The sequence below is a fragment of the Mesoplodon densirostris genome, chromosome 2 (assembly GCF_025265405.1).
Source record: "Mesoplodon densirostris isolate mMesDen1 chromosome 2, mMesDen1 primary haplotype, whole genome shotgun sequence".
In the NCBI taxonomy this organism is placed as follows: domain Eukaryota; kingdom Metazoa; phylum Chordata; class Mammalia; order Artiodactyla; family Ziphiidae; genus Mesoplodon; species Mesoplodon densirostris.
The window spans coordinates 46,524,185-46,543,369 of NC_082662.1; the positions used below are offsets into that span (position 1 = coordinate 46,524,185).

The window sequence follows — 19,185 nt, forward strand, 5'->3', positions numbered from 1 at the left end:
AATTGTCTCTACTGACCTCATCAATTTTGGTACATGTATAAAATATGGCTCTTCTCAGAGGAAAGAAACTAAGGCAGAGTTTCATTCTCATAATTTTTTTAACAGTCATCTATCTCCCTTTATCTAAGAAATTTATTTTCCCCTTTTCTTCCTGTTTTGCTGTAACATCAATATACATCATATCTATTTCATTACCTAAATTCATTGAACGTTTTCTGAGAGTACCCTACATGGCAGTTTACATCTTAAAGGGAGTCTAGTGTTGTATAGGGTAAGAAGGTGGAATTTTAAGAGCAAGAAAGACCTGATTTCTGGTTCATGTTCTAACACTGACTAGACTATGCTATTAGGCAAGTTCTTAATCCCTCCAAGTCTGTTTCCATATCTATACAATATGATAATCTCTACACCCCAAAGGCTCTTTGAGAAGAGTAAATGAAAATGCGAAGTATATTGTCTAGAACAGCACTGTGCAACAGAACTTTCTGCAATGATGGAAATGTTTTATACCTAAGCTGTCCAATACGGTAGCCACTAGCTACGTGCAGTTATTGAGGACCTGAAATGTGGCCAATGTAAGTGACAAAGTGCATTTTCAATTTTATTTAACTTAAATTAATTTAAATTTAAATAGTAATATGTGGCTATCATATTGGAGAGTGCAGATCTAGAAGCACTCAATAAATAGATTTTTTTTGGTTTGTTTTTAAGCAAATGAATAAACCTCTTAAGGAGAGTGGATTATCTACAGCTCTTCTGTATTCCCACACAGAACCAAAGTGTTCCATAAAAACTTGCTGCTGCTGCTACCTTATGTATGTGTTGACATGTATGTCATATGCTTTATGTATGTGCCTCATGGAAGTAAAAGGAAATACACTACTGCTTCTAAAAGCAAGTGGTTTGAGGAAGTTCTAAACTACTTATTGATTGCATACAGAAAAAAACAGAGCAACCTCTTATATCTTTTAAAGTTTATTTATAATTATGACAGAAATAATTTAGTTAATAAAATAGTATCCCTTACACTGCCTAGGTAGATTATTTCATGAAAAGAAAGCAGTAAACATCAATGAAACTAAATATACACAGGTTTGGGGTTTGGGGTTTTCTTTCTGGTTCCGTTTCTTAAGGTGGTATGATCTATCATTGCTTTTCCAGCACGATTCACAAAGCACCAATGACTCATTTATGGAATACTCTCCTCACCCCAAGTCTTAGTTTGCTGACCAAGACGTAATAACAGAATTATTATTATTATTATTATTTTTTTGCAGTATGCGGGCCTCTCACTGTTGTGGCCTCTCCCGTTGCGGAGCACAGGCTCCGGACGCACAGGCTCAGCGGCCATGGCTCACGGGCCTAGCCACTCCGCGGCATGTGGGATCTTCCCGGACCAGGGCACGAACCTGTGTCCCCTGCATCGGCAGGCGGACTCTCAACCACTGCACCACCAGGGAAGCCCCAGAATTATTTTTAATATGCTTTTCTGGAGAAGAAAATATCATTTTGCCTTTTTTCTACCTTAAGGATATTTTAGTAATTAAAAAAAAACAATATATAATTACATTTGCTGCTTTTATAACTTTCTATCCTCTTTTTTACCCATTTGAAAGAAGGCCCCAAAGCTTATATGATAGGCCAAATTTTAAAATGTAAATATTAAATCTAAATCCAAGCTGTTAGTTGCCAGTAGGAATCATGAAGGTCCCAAAAGAATACTTTCAACTTATGAGCCTTTATAATTCTCATACCTGTTTCTCAGGTGAACTCCTGAAAGTGAATTATCGTGGAACAAAAACAGGTAAACTTACTTCAGATGTTCACCAAATGTAGTAGTTATTCTATAGATGGCAGTTTTTAGTGATGCTCTAAAGGCAAATCTTAATGTTTTATAAGAAGTGTCCACTAGGCTTCCTGAAATCCGAGGTGGTTTACTGGAAGCATGAGGAAGCTTGAAGTACTTGTCAACTGCCTACATCAAGAAAGAAAGAAAACACGTTAGTTCAGACTATCAAGAAAGCCAATTTAGTCCAAAGGATTAAAGAGATTTCATTTCAGATAGACAGATAAATACAGAGATACACACACACACACATAGTATTTATTTTGGATCACAGTCAAAACGATTTGAAAAACAGGGAGTAGAGGTTCAGTCACTTCAGCAGTTAACCAGGGAAAAGTCCACATCTGTCCTCTAAAAAGCAGTTATACTTCAACAGCCTTGAAAATGCAAATCGGGGAAGTGAAACACAGATATCCTACTCTGCTTATGATGCATGACAGATGGGTAAGAGCACCTTTATTATAAATCTCAGCCCAAAAAAAGACCAAACTTTATACTTTACAAGGGTAAGGTTATTTACTATACTAGTTTATCTTCCTTTTCAATTCTAGCTGATAAAGTACCTATGAGCAAGAATAGGTGGGAAGAGAACTCACAAGTGAAACTGATTTTATTTATACTTGATAGTATAAGAGATTTAAGTATAACTTTTAAAAGCCAAAGGTAAATATTATAATTTTTAAATGCTATAAACTATATTAAGAGAAGGGAAAAGACTGAGAAGTATAAGCATGTCAATCTACTAAAGCAAAGATAATGTCTAAAGTGACAAGAAGTAATAATATAAGTCTATTATTTATAGTTACGGATGTAAGCACCAAAAAAGTACTTAAAACTATAGTTAAAAGGATTTCTGCCATCATGTTTTTAATTTCAAGAGCTCTTAAGAGGGGAAAGCAGGGGTGGGGGTGGTGGTGGGATGAATCGGGAGATTGGGACTGACATATATACACTATTATGTATTAAATAGATAACTAATAAGAACCTGCTGTGTAAAAAATAAATAAAAATTTTAAAAAGAGCTCTTTTATGTCATTTGAGTGATCCTTTTTAGTTCAGCATCCTATTTTTGTTTCAAGGCTGCAATACCGCTTTTGTTTCTGAGGATTTTGGTGATTTTTGGTTTTTTGTTTGTTTTATAGTTTCTTCCAAGCTACTTTTCTTCTCTTTGCTTCTTTTGGTCTCTATCTTCTGTATTGGATACTTTCTTCAAAATCTAGTGATCCTTGGCTCATGACTGAGAGTGGGGCCTCCTAAAGAGCTGACCGAAAGCTCTGAGTACTGGAGATTATTGACCACAGCTTTGAGTACACAACTGTAGATTACTGACAGCTTCACAATAGGTGATCTACGTCCGTTTTGGGGGGGTAAGTGCTCAACTCAGTAACTTTAGATCTTTCTTCTTGGTTTGATCAGAGTTCCCAAAGAAAAGTCTTCCAGTACCCTGTCTGGGGGGCTTGGTCCCCAGTGCTCAGGGAAGCCAAGTGGTGAACAGAGCTATGGAGCACACCTCTATGCTTCCAGCAGAGTCCCCGCAACTATGAACTCTCCCAGTCCAGAGACCCAATGCTCTGCTCTCTCTGAGGATGAACCTCGACTTGTGCTGGAATGAGGGAGAAGCACCACCAAGGAAAATCTAGGCATCTAACTGGTTTTCAAACAGGTCTCACCCAAACCTCCCTGTTCTGGTACCTGTCCCTTCACCCTTGGTTCCAGAGGGTCTTGGTCCTTGCCCCACTACCAACTTCAGATTTGCCTCTGGAATCTGCTAAGTTAGTTGTCTCAACCATCTGCTGTCCAGGCTTTGAAGACTTTGTTGCTGTTGTCTCCTCTATTTATGGATTTACGTTTGTTTTTTTTAAATAAATCTACTTATTTATTTTTGGCTGCATTGGGTCTTTGTTGCTGTGCGCAGGCTCTCTCTAGTTGTAGCGAGCGGGAGCTACTCTTCGTTGCAGTGTGAGGGCTTCTCATTGTGGTGGCTTCTCTTGTTGCGGAGCACGGGCTCTAGGCGTGCGAGCTTCAGTAGCTGTGGCACGTGGGCTCAGTAGTTATGGCTTGCGGGTTCTAGAGCACAGCCTCAGTAGCTGTGGTGCATGGGCTGAGTTGCTCTATGGCATGTGGGATCTTCCCAGATCAGGGCTTGAACCTGTGTCCCCTGCACTGGCAGGCGGATTCTAAAACACTGCGCCACCAGGGAAGCCCTTGGATTTATGTCTTTTTAAAAGTCCTTTTACTGTAGTTTAGCAGAGTTTAGGGGGAAGGAACAAGACCTGATGCGTGTGTTCAGTCTACCATGATAACTGCAAGTCTAAACATTTATTCTCTCAGCAGTAACTTATAAGAGGGATTCCCAAGACTGGGACAAACTTGAGATAATTTTAGGCAGTATGGGAGATGGTATTCAATGACATATTTAAGCAACATTAAATAACACTGAATCATAATGGAAGTTACTTCCTTTTCAATTTTCTTGTAAACCTTCTAATTAACATTCAGTATACCAGCAAAATCATCATCATCATTTACACCTGGATCCAGTGGACCCTTTTTTTTTTTAAATCTATTTTTATTTATTTATTTTTGGCTGCATTAGGTCCTCGTTGCTGCACGCGGGCTTTCTCTAATTGCAGCGAGCAGGGGCTACTTTTTGTTGCGGTGCGCGGGCTTCTCATTACAGTGGCTTCTCTTGTTGTGGAGCATGGGCTCTAGGCGCAGGGCTTCAGTAGTTGTAGCGAGTGGGCTCAGTAGTTGTGGCTCGCGGGCTCTAGGGCGCAGGCTCAGTGGCTGTAGTGCATGGGCTTAGTTGCTCCGCAGCATGTGGGATCTTTTCGGAACAGGGCTCGAACCCGTGTCCCCTGCATTGGCAGGCGGATTCTTAACCACTGTGCCACCCGGGAAGCCCCCCCTTTTTTTTTCCAGTGGACCCTTTTTATAGTTCAGTTTTTTTACAAAAAATTTACAGAAGTAAGAATGACAGGATAATGTAAAATAACTTTATAGAAGTTTAAATAAGATTATAAACATATCTTCCAGGTTTTGAAGACATATACATCTGAAATAGGCAATGTCTTTTGAATGCAACTAGCTGCTTATCAGCTATCATGAATAAACCTGGAACATAGCCATCTTGTAATACTGATTTCAAACTGAAGATATATATCCAACAGGTTCTAGCTTATCATTACTTCTGGTTCTTTTTCTTGAATCTGCACATCAAAATACAATATTTTTTAAAACTTTTGATAGCTCATAATATTGTTGAAGAGTTCAGTCATTTTCTTTGTACCCTAATTGTGCAAAACATTTTCATTCTTAGGTTTATAAAGATGAACTGAAATGATCAAATATAAAAATATTTTATTGTACATGACTTTTTTCATTTCAATATCACCTATTTCCTTCCAATCACTTTTTTGTTTATTAATTTATTTATTTATTTATTTATTTATTTATTTATTTCTGGCTGCGTTGGGTCTTCATTGCTGCCCATGGGCTTTCTTTAGTTGCTGCGAGCGGCAGCTACTCTTCGTTGCAGTGCGCAGGCTTCTCATTGCAGTGGCTTCTCTTGTTGTGGAGCATGGGCTCTAGGCACACGGGCTTCAGCAGTTGTGGCTCGCAGGTTCCAGAGTGCAGGCTCAGTAGTTATGGTGCACGGGCTTAGTTGCTCCGCATGTGGGATCTTCCCAGACCAGCACTCGAACCCATGTCCCCTGCATTGGCAAGCGGATTCTTTTTTTTTTTTTTTTTTTTTTTTTGCTGTATGCGGGCCTCTCACCGCTGTGGCCTCTCCCGTTGCGGAGCACAGGCTCCGGACACATAGGCCCCGCGGCCATGGCTCGCGGGCCCAGCCGCTCCGCGGCATGTGGGATCCTCCGGGATCGGGGCACGAACCCGCGTCCCCTGCATCGGCAGGCGGACTCCCAACCACTGCGCCACCAGGGAGGCCCGGCAAGCGGATTCTTAACCACTGCGCCACCAGGGAAGCCCTCCCATCACTTTTGAATACACCTTTGTATACCTTCAGCATGTATCCATTTAAGAACCATGTAAATTTCTAGAGTGCTGTCTCTCTACATTCATCTTCTGATTTATCTAAATAATTATTTAACATATTGGCAATTTTCTTCCTTTTACCATCATCGGTGGTAAATTTTAAAAATCTGAACTAGCAACTGCATTCAATGAAAGCTTAAAAAAAAAACTGTAAAGATGTGTGTTCAGACTATATACCTTTTCTTCAAAGATGATACAATACTATATGATTTCATCATTCTTCTGTTTTCTTATTGGTCTTTTTTACCACAATTGGAATAACTGATGAGTAATGATGAAATAATTCCTGGGATGATCAAATAGCAAGTTGTTTCAAGATACTAGAAATATAAAATCACTAAGATTTCATAATACATCTTGGATTTTAAAAGGGTCCAAAGGATAATTGTAAAAGAGTGAATTCTGTTTGACTGTTTTCTCTTTGTTCTTTGAAAGACCTCTAAGAAAGAATAAAAGTCATCCTTACAAATAACTGGAATAGCTCACAAATAAATACAAAAATTAAGTTGGGTCCAGCAGACCCTAATGGTATAAAAGTTACATTGGGGAAGAAAGTCTTAGTTTGGAGGTAATGTGTCCTTAACACATCTCTAATTCTCTCTAATCTCCTTTTATAACAAAGGACAAGAAGGCTTCAGGTTCAGGGATTTGAGCAAACAGTATGTAGCCAGAGCTTAAAATTATTGTCTTTTCTCACTCTAATTGTCTTCTCTTAAATACTGCAATCTAAGAAGCACTGGGACTTCCCTGGTGGTCCAGTGGTTAAGAATCCACCTTCCATGTGAAACATATATACAATGGAATACTACTCAGCCATAAAAAGGAACAAAACTAGGTCATTTTTAGAGACGTGGATGGACCTAGAGACTGTCATACAGAGTGAAGTAAGTCAGAAAGAGAAAAACAAATATCGTATATTAATGCATATATGTGGAATCTAGAAAATGGTACAGGTGAACCAGTACCAGAAATAGAGACAGAGATGTAGAGAACAAACGTATGGACACCAAGCGGGGAAAGCAGGGGTCAGGGGGTGGTGTTGGTGGGATGAATTGGGAGATTGCGATTGACATATATACACTAATATGTATACAATAGATAACTAATAAGAACCTGCTGTATAATAAAAATAAAATAAAATTCAAAACAAAAAAGGAATCCGCCTTCCAATACAGGGGACACGGATTCGATCCCTGTCGGGGAACTAAGATCCCACATGCCACAGGGCAACTAAGCCTGTGTGCCACAACTACTGAGCCTGAGCTCCACAACTAGAGAGAAGCCTGCGCACCACAAAGAAGAGACCGCATGCTGCAATGAAGACCCAATGCAGCCATAAATAAGTAAGTAAGTAAGTAAGTAAGTAAATAAATAAATAAAAGGAGGTTAAGAAATGCATGCTCCTGCCAAGCCCTCACAGAGGTAATTTGATAAGGCAGAAAGCAAAGGACTTCAGGTCTAAAAGCCTGGTTTTCAAATTTACTCGACCATTTATTGGCATGATCTTGATTAAGTCATACCAACAGATATAGTCTTTTTGAGAGACTCAAATCATGCAAAGTAAGCCTTATTCTAACTTTATGGGATTGTTTCAAAAATTAAAGAGAGAGCATTTCTTTTGGAGTACTACACAGATATTAGGTAAAATAGCATAGGATTCTAGAGAAACAAAGAATGGACTGTGACTTGGTCAAGGGTCTCTGGGCCTTCAAACCCATAGTTCTGGCCCTCAAGAACATTCCTTTCCTTTTCCCCATTCTTCCTTCTAACTTCTGTTATCACTTCCTCAGGGAGGCCTTTAATGACTTCACACTTCCTTTCAATCTCCTATTCACAAGATTAGCTTAGACTCCCCAGTTTTATGTTCTCTGATCATCCTGCATTTTTGCATATTGTGGCACTTATTACAATTGTAGTTACTTATTTGTATGATTTTCCATTTTATAGTCTGTAATCTCCTGGAGGGCAGGAACCATGTATGCCTTTTCTCGTTCTATATCCTAACACATGGTAAACCATTTGATAATTAACATTTATTGGATGAATGGATATGTGAATAGCATAAAGGTCAACTTCAATATTCCAAGTATATCAAAATTTGACCTTCAGATGATAAGGCAGAAAATATAATAGACAGAGCTGATATCCTACCATCAAGGTGACAATGACTTTTCAAAGACTTGAAGGCTTTCTGAAAACTTTAAAATGTACTTTTAAAGATGAAAAAGTTCTGCAGCTAGATGATGGTTGATGGTTAAACAACGTGACTGTACTTAACGACACAGAAATGTACACTTAAAGATAGTTAAAATGGTAAATGTTACGTTATGTGTATTTTAACACAATTTAAGAAAAAAATTTTTTGATTAAAAAACCACTCTACCAGGCTTCCCTGGTGGTGCAATGGTTGAGAGTCTGCCTGCCGATGCAGGGGACATGGGTTCGTGCCCCGGTCTGGGAAGATTCCACATGCCGCAGAGCGGCTGGGCCCGTGAGCCATGGCCGCTGAGCCTGCATGTCCGGAGCCTGTGCTCCGCAACGGGAGAGGCCACAACAGTGAGAGGCCCACATACCACAAAAAAAAAACAAAACAAAAAACCACTCTACCATTTTGGTCCCCAATCTTTATAAGGACCCTTTTTAAAGACTATATATATATGTAGATATATACACATATATATGTATACGTAGTGGAATTCCACAGGATAGTAGTTGTTCTCCATCCACTAATGTAGGAAATAATGCTTTTAAATGAATTTCTATTTTAATTAACCAAAACAGCATGTAAAAACCTCTGAAAAATAGCTATAAATATGTCAGACAAACATTAATTACTCAGATGACAGCAATGTATGTGTGGATTCATGAACCTGTTGGAATACCTGGAATCTCCCAGGAGGGCCTGGCCCACTATTAGGAACAACTGTCCTAGGATATCCATCCCTCCACTGCTTGCCCTCTGAATGGTTTGAAGAATGAAAGGCTTCCCCTTTCCTTTCATATTTTCTCTTTAATGATTCACAGTGATATGGCTTTTTTATTGATAGTGAAAAATAAAACAAAAGAACAGAACAGTTCCATACAATTTTCCTTAGTAACATCCAGAAGCCTGTATTTTATAACTTGCCTTAAATTACAGAGATACTTAGAACTTACTCTCGTTATTAAGAGCAAGTATCCCTCCTACATCACAGAACATAAAACCAAAAACATGTAACAAGGCTCGTATGAGTCACATGACATCCCTGCCTCTCAAAATGAAGGGGTTTGGGACTATTATAATTAACCCATTACATCAGAACTGTCACTTAAATCAGGCCCCAGAACAGAAGCTTTTGCCCACCAAACCAACCATGAAGCTATCCAGCAGTCATCCAACAAGCATTTAATAAGTGCCTGTCACTTGCCAGGTACCAGGTCAGATGCTAGGAATACAGAAATAAGACAAGGTCCCTGCCTCTGCTCTGACTAGAGACAATAAAAGTAAACAGACAGGGCTTCCCTGGTGGCGCAGTGGTTGAGAGTCAACAGTGAGAGGGCCGCGTACCGCAAAAAAAAAAAAAAAAAGTAAACAGACAATTAAAATGAAGTATAATAAAGTGATGAAATGGGGATTACAGGGCAGAGCCAGAGAAAAGAAAAATGTGTTCTAGGCAAAGAAGGAAAGAAGAAGCATCATATACAGAGTTAGAGTCTGGTTAAGAAGATAAAATATATTTGGGGGGAAAACGGAATAGTCCATGGTGGTTATTAGAGCAGACGGCTCACAGGAAGAACAGGATAGTGACTAAAGTCAGAATGAAGGATCCCTGTTAATAAGAGGAGCAAAAGGCCATAGTAATAATTCAGGTCAGAAATGCCAAGGGCTGAAGTGAGGCTGAAGCAGGAGGGATGGGCAAGAGAAAGGGTGAGTGGTTGATATGGGATTGATCCCTTAGAGCTTTGCCACATGGGTTCAACTGAAGGACACGGCAACAAGGAGTTGAAGAACAGGTAACAAGGACCTAATGAAACTTCAAAGCTTTTGCACAGCAAAGGAAACCATAAACAAGACGAAAAGACAACCCTCAGAATGGGAGAAAATATTTGCAAATGAAGCAACTGACAAAGGATTAATCTCCAAACCATACAAGCAACTCATACAGTTCAATATCAAAAAAACAAACAACCCAAGCCAAAAATGGGCAGAAGACCTAAATAGACATTTCTCCATAGCAGATATATAGATTGCCAACAAACACATGAAAGAATGCTCAACATCATTAATCATTAGAGAAATGCAAATCAAAACTACAATGAGATATCATCTCACACCGGTCAGAATGGCCATCGTCAAAAAATCTACAAACAATAAATGTTGGAGAGGGTGTGTAGAAAAGGGAACCCTCTTGCACTGTTGGTGGGAATGTAAACTGATACAGCCACTATGGAGAACAGTATGGAGGTTCCTTAAAAAACAAAAAATAGAACTACCATATGACCCAGCAATCCCACTACTGGGCATACACCCTGAGAAAACCATAATTCAAGAAGAGTCATGTACCACAATGTTCATTGCAGCTTTATTTACAATAGCCAGGACACGGAAGCAACCTAAGTGTCCATCAACAGATGAATGGATAAAGAAGATGTGGCACATACATACAATGGAATATTACTCAGCCATATAAAGGAACGAAACTGAGTTATTTGTAGTGAGGTGGATGGACCTAGAGACTGTCATACAGAGTGAAGTAAGTCAGAAAGAGAAAAACAAATAACTGTATGCTAACACATATATGTGGAATCTAAAAAAAAAAAAAAGGTCATGAAGAACCTAGAGGCAAGATTGGAATAAAGACACAGACCTACTAGAGAATGGACTTGAGGTTATGGGGAGGGGAAGGGTAAGCTGGGACAAAGTGAGAGAGTGGCATGGACATATATACACTACCAGATGTAAAATAGCCAGTGGGAAGCAGCCACATAGTACAGAGAGATCAGCTCGGTGCTTTGTGACCACCTAGAGGTGTGGGATAGGGAGGTTGGGGTGGAGGGAGACGCAAGAGGGAAGAGATATGGGGACATATGTATATGTATAACTGATTCACTTTGTTATAAAGCAGAAACTGACACACCATTGTAAAGCAATTATACTCTAATAAAGATGTTTAAAAAAAAAGAATTGGTAACAAAATGGTTGAAGTGACAGACTATAAGGTCTAAGCTGGATAGGGAAAGACATATATGTAGCTAGGAGGGAGCCGAAAAACAAAGGAAGTGAAAATATTGGCAAAGACAAAGTGTACAGAAGAAGCAAGGGAATATGAGGCTGTGCTTGGGGGCCCTCTTACACGGGCCCACAGATCTATGGATAGAATTCAGGGGGCATGAACTTTGGGATAAAAATTACATGTTTATCTTTACTAAGCTCTAATTAAAAGTTAACATTTCTTTCAATTATGAAACAGTAAATCACAATAGCATTAGCAATTCCTGTGACTTTGCCACCAACAGATATTATCAATATCTTCATATCACATTACTATTGCAATTATTTGAAATACCATTCATCATATCACTGCTTCAAAGTGATGAGTTATTAGACTCACTGATAGATCTTGTTATTTAATGCATTAATTAAAAAGCACACATTACTGTACCAAAAATTTAATACTTTCTTAATTGTATTCTAATATACTTGATTTCCTTTCTAATCCTAAGGACTTTATTTTATGTATTTAAGAACATTATTCTGAGGAAAAGTCCATGGGCTCCATCAGACTGCTAAAGGGACCTTTGGCACAAAAACATTTAAGGACTCTGACTTAGAGGGTAGAATCCTGGAATTTTAAGCTTTGGAGGTGGAGAATTCAGGGGATGATGAGGCCTGGATGATGGTCAAAGGCTGACACTGATGGGTATGTAAAAGACTGGTGAGGAGGTCAAAGTGTGGGACAAATATCCACATGGACACTGAATCACTCACTACAGTCAATGTCAGAATATGGGGTGGGAAAGACTGCAAGGCAGTTTGCAAAATCTGATGCCTGCAGAGCATGACCAAAAGGCCGACTGTGATGTGGTCTAGGGGAGAACAGATGCCACAAGCCTCACACTAGGAAGCGTTTTTATACTCAGAAGCAAAGTATCAAATCACTGGTCCTGTTCTTTGTTCCATTTATCTCAACTCTCAAAAACATGCCTCTGCCTCTTTCTACTCTGCCCCTCAACAGTATCCTCCATTCAACTCCTCTGTTTCAAAGTAAATAGGGCCTGACCCTTCGACAAATCTGTAATTCTTACCTTCCCAATCAAAGGTAGGAATGACTATAACCAAATAAACAAATTGCTTTCCTTGTCATACCTACCCATAACCAACTATGAAGAATTAGGAATTCTGATGGTGGGGAGGTGAAAAGAAAGTAACTTTGGTGCAGAATACCTTGAGGGCAGTGTGATCCTTGTGAAATCAATTCCGTTTCAACCAGCATTTTTTTAAAATGAAATAGAATGGAAAGCATTAGAATGCAGAGCACATAATAAAAGGTAAGCACTCTTCTAAGAATCTTTTGTTTCTTGTTACACCCACACACCTCTATATTCTGAGTCTAATGTAAATGTACTAGATCATGGTCTAAAAAGTTTGAAAGCCATGGTTCTAAGGGTAGAGCCATTCTCTCTAAAGAGAACCTTATGTAAAAATAAAAGCCCAGGAGAAGATGATAGACAAGTTCAGAGAGAATACGGGATGTGGATCTGCAGCTTTCCCTGGGGTCTACTACACTGCTAATGCCCTGCAATCATCTCACATTCAAGTCCCAGCTCTGCCACTAACAAGACTTGTGTGTGAGACCTGAGCTAAGTCACTGCACTACCGAGCCCCTCTCATGTGCAAAACAGGGCCAAAACACCTCCATCTCACTTCACAAGATAGATCTGAGGTTCAAAATAAATAATGATATGAAATCACTCTGTAGACTATGGAACTTTCTACTGTAGTTTTATTTTAAACTACATAGCAAGAGTGACTAAGGAAAAAAAAAAACTATGCTATGTACCAAAGATATGCTCAAATCATGGTTACCCTATTGTGTGGTTAGACAAGCCAAATATTAGAAGTCGTGGAGAAACAGTAGGAAATTCTTTCTTTAGAGAAAGGCAGCTGGGAAAAGAACCCAAATAATAAAACTACCCATGTGTATAAACATGTCTCAAATAACGTACATGAAAAAGTGGGCACAAAGAGGACTCAAGGGCTTCCCTGGTGGCGCACTGGTTGAGAGTCCGCCTGCCGATGCAGGGGACACGGGTTCGTGCCCCGGTCCGGAAGGATCCCACATGCCGTGGAGAGGCTGGGCCTGTGAGCCATGGCCGCTGAGCCTGTGCGTCCGGAGCCTCTGCTCTGCAGCAGGAGAGGCCACAACTGTGAGAGGCCAGTGTACCGCCAAAAAAAAAAAAAAAAAAAAAAAAAAAGGACTCAAAGTGAAGAAAAAAAAAATCACTGGTTTTGATGGGTAAGACTTTCTAAGAGGTAAAATGAATTGAGATTTGAAGAAAGGAACAGTGAAGCCTGTTTTCTCTTCATATCTTAAATTGTTTCCCAAGACCCAAAGATGCACCAGTTTATTATCCTTCAAGCCTAGCTCAGTAACACTCCTCCAGAAAACCTATAAAACAGCCAAGCCCCTAACTCTAAATGCCCCTAGCCCTCAGTGTTTATATTCCTCATCTGACATACAACTAATAATATAACGCAGTGTAAAACATATCCCTCAACATGAAGTTAGGAAAGGCAGCCTAATGGAAAACAAGAAGCATACATTTTATTTTTCTTCCTTTAAGTCTAGTACTAAAAAAACCTGGTAGTTTAAAACTATGCACCCAGCCTGATAACAGGAATCCGCTGGCCCCAGCTCTATCTTCTTAAGCCTCTGGCCAATAGGTAACTTCTTATCTGCAGGGTAATTTAACTACAAGTCACTTTCAGTAGCTACAAATTATGTAAGGAAGCAATCTTATAACACAGAACAGAATCCCAATATCCTAAATAATCTGATTAATATCAGAGGTATATCCTACAGGTTTAGTATACTTTCCTTCTTTGTTACAATACAATTATTACTTATAAATGAATTAAAAGTTTATCTTCCTAGTTTCTCTTAGATTGTAAGTGCCTGAGGGTGAGAATAGTACCATTATTTTGACTTCCAACATATGTTTGTTGCTCAATGTGATATGTAAGAAACAAACTGAAAAGGCTGGGCAGGGGGAGGGGACAGGACCTCTACCTCCACCCAACCCACATATTGCCTACCTCTTGTAGCGTCAACAAAGTATTAAGAATAGCTGGTAGTGTAGTCTGGACAACTCCAAATCTATCTTCTGTAAATGATGCTGCTACTAAGTGAGACAGACCTCAAGTGGAAAAGAAGAAAAAAGTTAAAAGCGAATCAAAATCAGGCAAATCTACTTGCAATACATCTATTTGAGAAAGGATTAATATTCTGAATGCATAAAAAAACTTCTAAATAAAAAAAGAGGGAGTAATACAATAGAAAAATAGGCAAAGGACTGGAAAAGGCATGGAAAAAGTGCTCAACTGCAATAGTCTTGAATAAGATGACAGTCTCTGCCTTACGTTCTAGTGGGAAAAAGAATTTTTTAAAATAATATTGTGTTTGGTAGTGATAAGTGTTAAGAAAACAAAGCCTGATAAGGGTGACAGCTGTGAGGATACTTTTCATAGGGTGGTCAGGAAAGGTCTCTCTGAGGAAGTATCATTTAAGCATTGAGAAGGCAGTATCTGTAAGATGAAAAGAAATAGTTCTTTAGGAACTAGATTTTCATATTTAACCTAAGCTAAATATGCTTAAACATGTTATGTCAACGTAAGTTGACGGTGAAAAATCTATTAATTGCAGTTTTTTTGAAATAGAGAAAGAGAGGCAAGAACCCCAGGCTCAGTTTATCCACTTATATACAAGGAAAATTTCTGCCTAAATTAAAATACACCTAAATATCTAAGAAAAATGATCTATATAAAACAAAGAAATAACAATGTATCTGAATATTCAAAGATTGAGATCAAAGTCCAGAACTGATCTTTCACGGATTATACTTCAATATTTAACTAATAAATAAATCATAGTTGCAGTTCACTGAGATTGCTTACCTTCTAATGCCCAAATATGCATTTGGGCATCTGAAAAAACAGCCTGAATGGAGGCCTCTGGGTGCTACAAATACAATAAAGACGTTTAAGTAAGTTCCCCTGAAATGATAATTTCATCTAATCAATTATGTAGACTATAACAATAAATATTTCACAGCTGCCTCTGAAGAATTAAAACCTGAAATTCTTACACAGTATGATTTAACTGCAATAAAGCATTCTGCTACCAACTCATTGTGTGACCCTTGCCAAGTCTCTAAATCTCGATGGGCCTCAGTTTCTCATTTACAATAAGAGTTGAATAAATAATAAATATATTCAACTCAACCCACCTCAGGGGATTAGCATAGAGATCACTTAAGAGAAGGGTTAAGAATGCTCTTTTTTTTTAAACAAAAGAACTGCCTAAATACATATTGCCTCTCTTAAATTGTCTGCCTCAATCCCACTGCAAAGAAAAACCACCCAACCTTCTTTAATACAGCAAGGTATTGTGGTATGGAGCAATAATTGGCCCGTGTAAATGGTGGATTTCATAATGCACCCAATGAAGCCTACTAAGTACAACAGCATGTTACATGTCCCAACATTAAGTAGCAGTGTCTACAACTCCTTATCATACAATAGATCCACTTGCAAAATTAGAATCAAAAGCAGCCGTTCACTTCCAAGGAAAAAGGAGATCTTATCTTGTTCAGCCTCTGCTCTGCCACTTACTGGCTATGTGCCCTTAGGCTAGCTACTTGACCCCTCTGAGCCTCAGGTTTCCTTATCTGTAAAATGAGGGCAAAAAGACAACTCACAGGAATGCTGTTAGAATTAAATGAGGGAACTTTAGTGAAAAGAGCATGGCATACAGAAGACAAAAGGGTAAGTTTTCTTCCCATCCTTCTGAAACAAAGCTCTGAAGTAAAACTTCAGACAACTCCTCTTCCTCTTGGTGGAAGACGAGACACCTTCCTCAGGCATCTGATAGTTTAACCAGGGCTCTAATGGATAGCCTTATTGCTAGTTGGGTGGATCCTCCCTGCCACCACAGTGAAAAAACAGTTTCAAGAACTTGAAAGGATTCTTTGCTATGTGTATCTACATTCTATCAGAGTTACTGAGTTCTCTCTCCCCACCAGAGTATGACTCCCAAAGAATAAAAATGAGGAATGTACGCCAATGCAGACTTTCACTTGAAGGCATTAATTGAGTGCACTATTAGTTAATACTACAATATCTGGAGAAAGAGAGAAGCTAGATTAAAATAATTAAAACAAAAATTCTTTCCCCTACAAATGGGCAAGGTTTTCCTCATCAAAGGATTAACTGACACACAACAGCTGTAGCAGTGAAAACAGGAATGAATTTTTAGCTTCTACCATTGAGATTTACTCCCCTACAGCAGCTGGGGCAGCTGACAGACAAGTTGGAAAGTCATTTAGTTTGTGGTCTGAATTTCAACTTTTATCCAACCCAAGTTTAACATCTGCAATCTAACCCAGTCATCTCTCTTCTGAACACCAAATTGGCCATAAAGATGTTAGCAGGACAATGAGCCATGAAGCATCACCATGGATTTACTCATTTTGCAGCAAGGAGCTACATATCAGCACAAAGCTGCCTGCGGCCAAGAAACTGAGAAGGCCAACTAGAGCCAAGCCTCAGGAAGCCACTAAGGTGAGATGTGTGTCTAGGGCAGCTACTGTTAGAAGGGAGGTTTAGTGAAGCATGATGCAAAGCTGTTTGGTTTGCTAGGATCAAGCTAAATATTTAGAAGTCAAATCCTACCTGCTACTTCATTCTTATTTTGTTTGCTCTCCCCCCATTCCCAATGCTATAACTACATATTCTTACCTTACTGAAAAAATACATTATCAGCACCCGTTTTGATAAGAAATTCTTAATCTGAGTTGGAAAAAGGGAAGAATTAACACACGCACATTTTGCAATTCTACTCAAATATAATATTACACATTTCCAGGTTCTTCCTGACACTAACTTAAATGAAACACTTCACATCTTACAAAGAAAGAACAGTATTTAAGGTAAACCACATAAGTAAATACCTCTGTACTATAAACTGGATAACCAAGATAGGCCATCTAACCTAAATTGCATTCCCATGTACACATGTCTAGCCCTCAAATTAAAGCCCTGTCATAATAAAAAAGGAACTCTACGCGGTTCTGGTGATATTTTCTAAGACCATATTCTTTCTCAATTCTCTATAACTGTCTTACCCGTTACCTCTTAATACCAAAAAAGAGCATGTTTCCCCTACCAAAAAAAAAAAAAAAAGATCTTAAGACATGAAGTGGTTTTCTACTAGTTGACATTTACAGGGAAAACAATTTTCTTAATATTAAGCTAAAAGCTACATACCCCAACTGACTTGAAAGTAAATTCATGACATAGCAGTACTTATGGCATATAGAGCCATATGGGGTCCTGAAGTTTTGTAAAATGCCTTCAGTTCTGCCCTCTCTATTAACTGATCATTCTATCAATGAACACGATATTATTTCTCCCATCCTAAAAAATAAAACCCTTCTTTCACCCCTCAACTCCTCCCAGCTACTACCCCATTTCTCTGTTCCCCTTATAGCAAAACTCCTTGAAAGATCTAGCTTTTCTCGTGGTTTCCAATTCCTCTCCCAGTCTCTCCTGAACCCACGCCAATCAGGTGTTCATCCCCTCTAGTCCACCCAGTAGCTCTTGTCAAGTACTCAATGACCTCCACATTTCTAGCACAACAGTTCATTCTTAGTTTGAGTCTCATGCTACCTATCAGCATCAGCTCTGACACTCACTTCTGTCTGAAACACCCTCTTCTTGGTTCTTTCTCACCTCAACGGTGCTCCTTTGCTATTCCTTCTCATCTCCCAGACCTCGTCATTAGAGGGTCCCAGTTCTTGCATCTCTCTTCTTCTATATCTATATTCCCCAAGAATTTTCACGGAGTCTCACGGCTTTTATATTCTGATGACTTCCAAAATTTCATTTCTAACCTGGACTTGCCCCTAGACTCCAGATGTATGTCTAATATCTTATTCAGTATTTTCACTTGGTTGTCTAGTAAGTATCTCAAAATTGACATGTCTAAACTCAAACTCATGATTTCCCTACCTTACCTCTATCAAATCTCTTCTTCCAGAATCATCAGTAAATTGCAACCCAATAAACTGCAACTACATTATTTCAGAGCCTCAGGCCAAAAACTTTAGAATCAACACTGACTCTTTCACACCACAACCAAACCATAAGCAAGTCCTATTACATCTACCTTCAAAATATATCCAGACCTTGATCACATTTTAGTCTCCACCACAACCACTCTGGTCACAGATACCATCATCTCCCCCTGGATTACTTTAACAGCTCTACTACTGTCCCTCTGCTTCCACTCCTGCCCTCTGAGGATCTAGTCTCAACACAGCAGCACTTTTCAAAATGTAAAGTTACAGCATGTCATTCTTGTGGGTAAAACCATGCAGTGGCTATCCATCACATTCAGAGAAAATGTCAGTCTTTACAACAGCTAATGGGCCTGACGAGCTCTGGGTGCCTGCTACCTGTCTTAACTCACCACCCACCTACCACTCTCTCCTCACTCTATTCTGGACACACTAGTGTCCATACCGTTCCTCACGCAAGCCAATCCTACTCCCACCTGAGGGCCTTTGCATTTTGCTGTTCCCTGCCCTCCCTTCAGGCCTCTGATCAAGAGTCACCTTATCAATGAAATGTCCCCTGATCACCCCATATAAAATAGTACTCTCTTCCCCTAGGTACTGGTCTCCTTTACCTGCTCTATTTTTCTATATAGCATGTAAGACATCAAATTTCTTCCCTTTTAAGACATATGTTTTTTATATTTTGCACATGACATAACAGGATGCACCTTACAGTCAACAGCATGTCACAGTTTAACTGGCAACTTTTTTTCTTAATGGTACGTAAAGTAAGTCTTACAATTAATAGTACAGTTGACCCTTGGAAAAACTCGGGTATTAGGGACACTGACCCTCCTGCAGTTGAAAATCCACCTATAACTTACAGTCCATCCTCTGTATCCACAGTTCCACATCAGTGGATTCAACTAACTGCAATCGAGTAGTATTGTAGTATTTACTACTGAAAA

At 39.1% G+C, this 19,185-nt stretch overlaps 1 protein-coding gene across 4 annotated transcripts in view; it reads right to left on the reverse strand.

Annotated features, from left to right (window-relative positions):
* Nucleotides 1-19,185, reverse strand: part of NDC1 (NDC1 transmembrane nucleoporin) — a 48,573-nt gene that overhangs the window by 4,061 nt on the left and 25,327 nt on the right. For 2 of the 4 annotated variants that reach the window (XM_060089823.1, XM_060089821.1), the window contains exons 14-18: nucleotides 16,899-16,949; nucleotides 15,057-15,120; nucleotides 14,199-14,299; nucleotides 12,327-12,344; nucleotides 1,815-1,975 (exon numbers count right to left, since the gene is read on the reverse strand). In XM_060089823.1, the coding sequence (XP_059945806.1) occupies nucleotides 1,815-1,975; nucleotides 12,327-12,344; nucleotides 14,199-14,299; nucleotides 15,057-15,120; nucleotides 16,899-16,949 (395 nt within the window). The remainder of the gene's footprint in view (nucleotides 1-1,814; nucleotides 1,976-12,326; nucleotides 12,345-14,198; nucleotides 14,300-15,056; nucleotides 15,121-16,898; nucleotides 16,950-19,185) is intronic. The other 2 variants (XM_060089824.1, XM_060089822.1) reach the window with 1 other exon arrangement.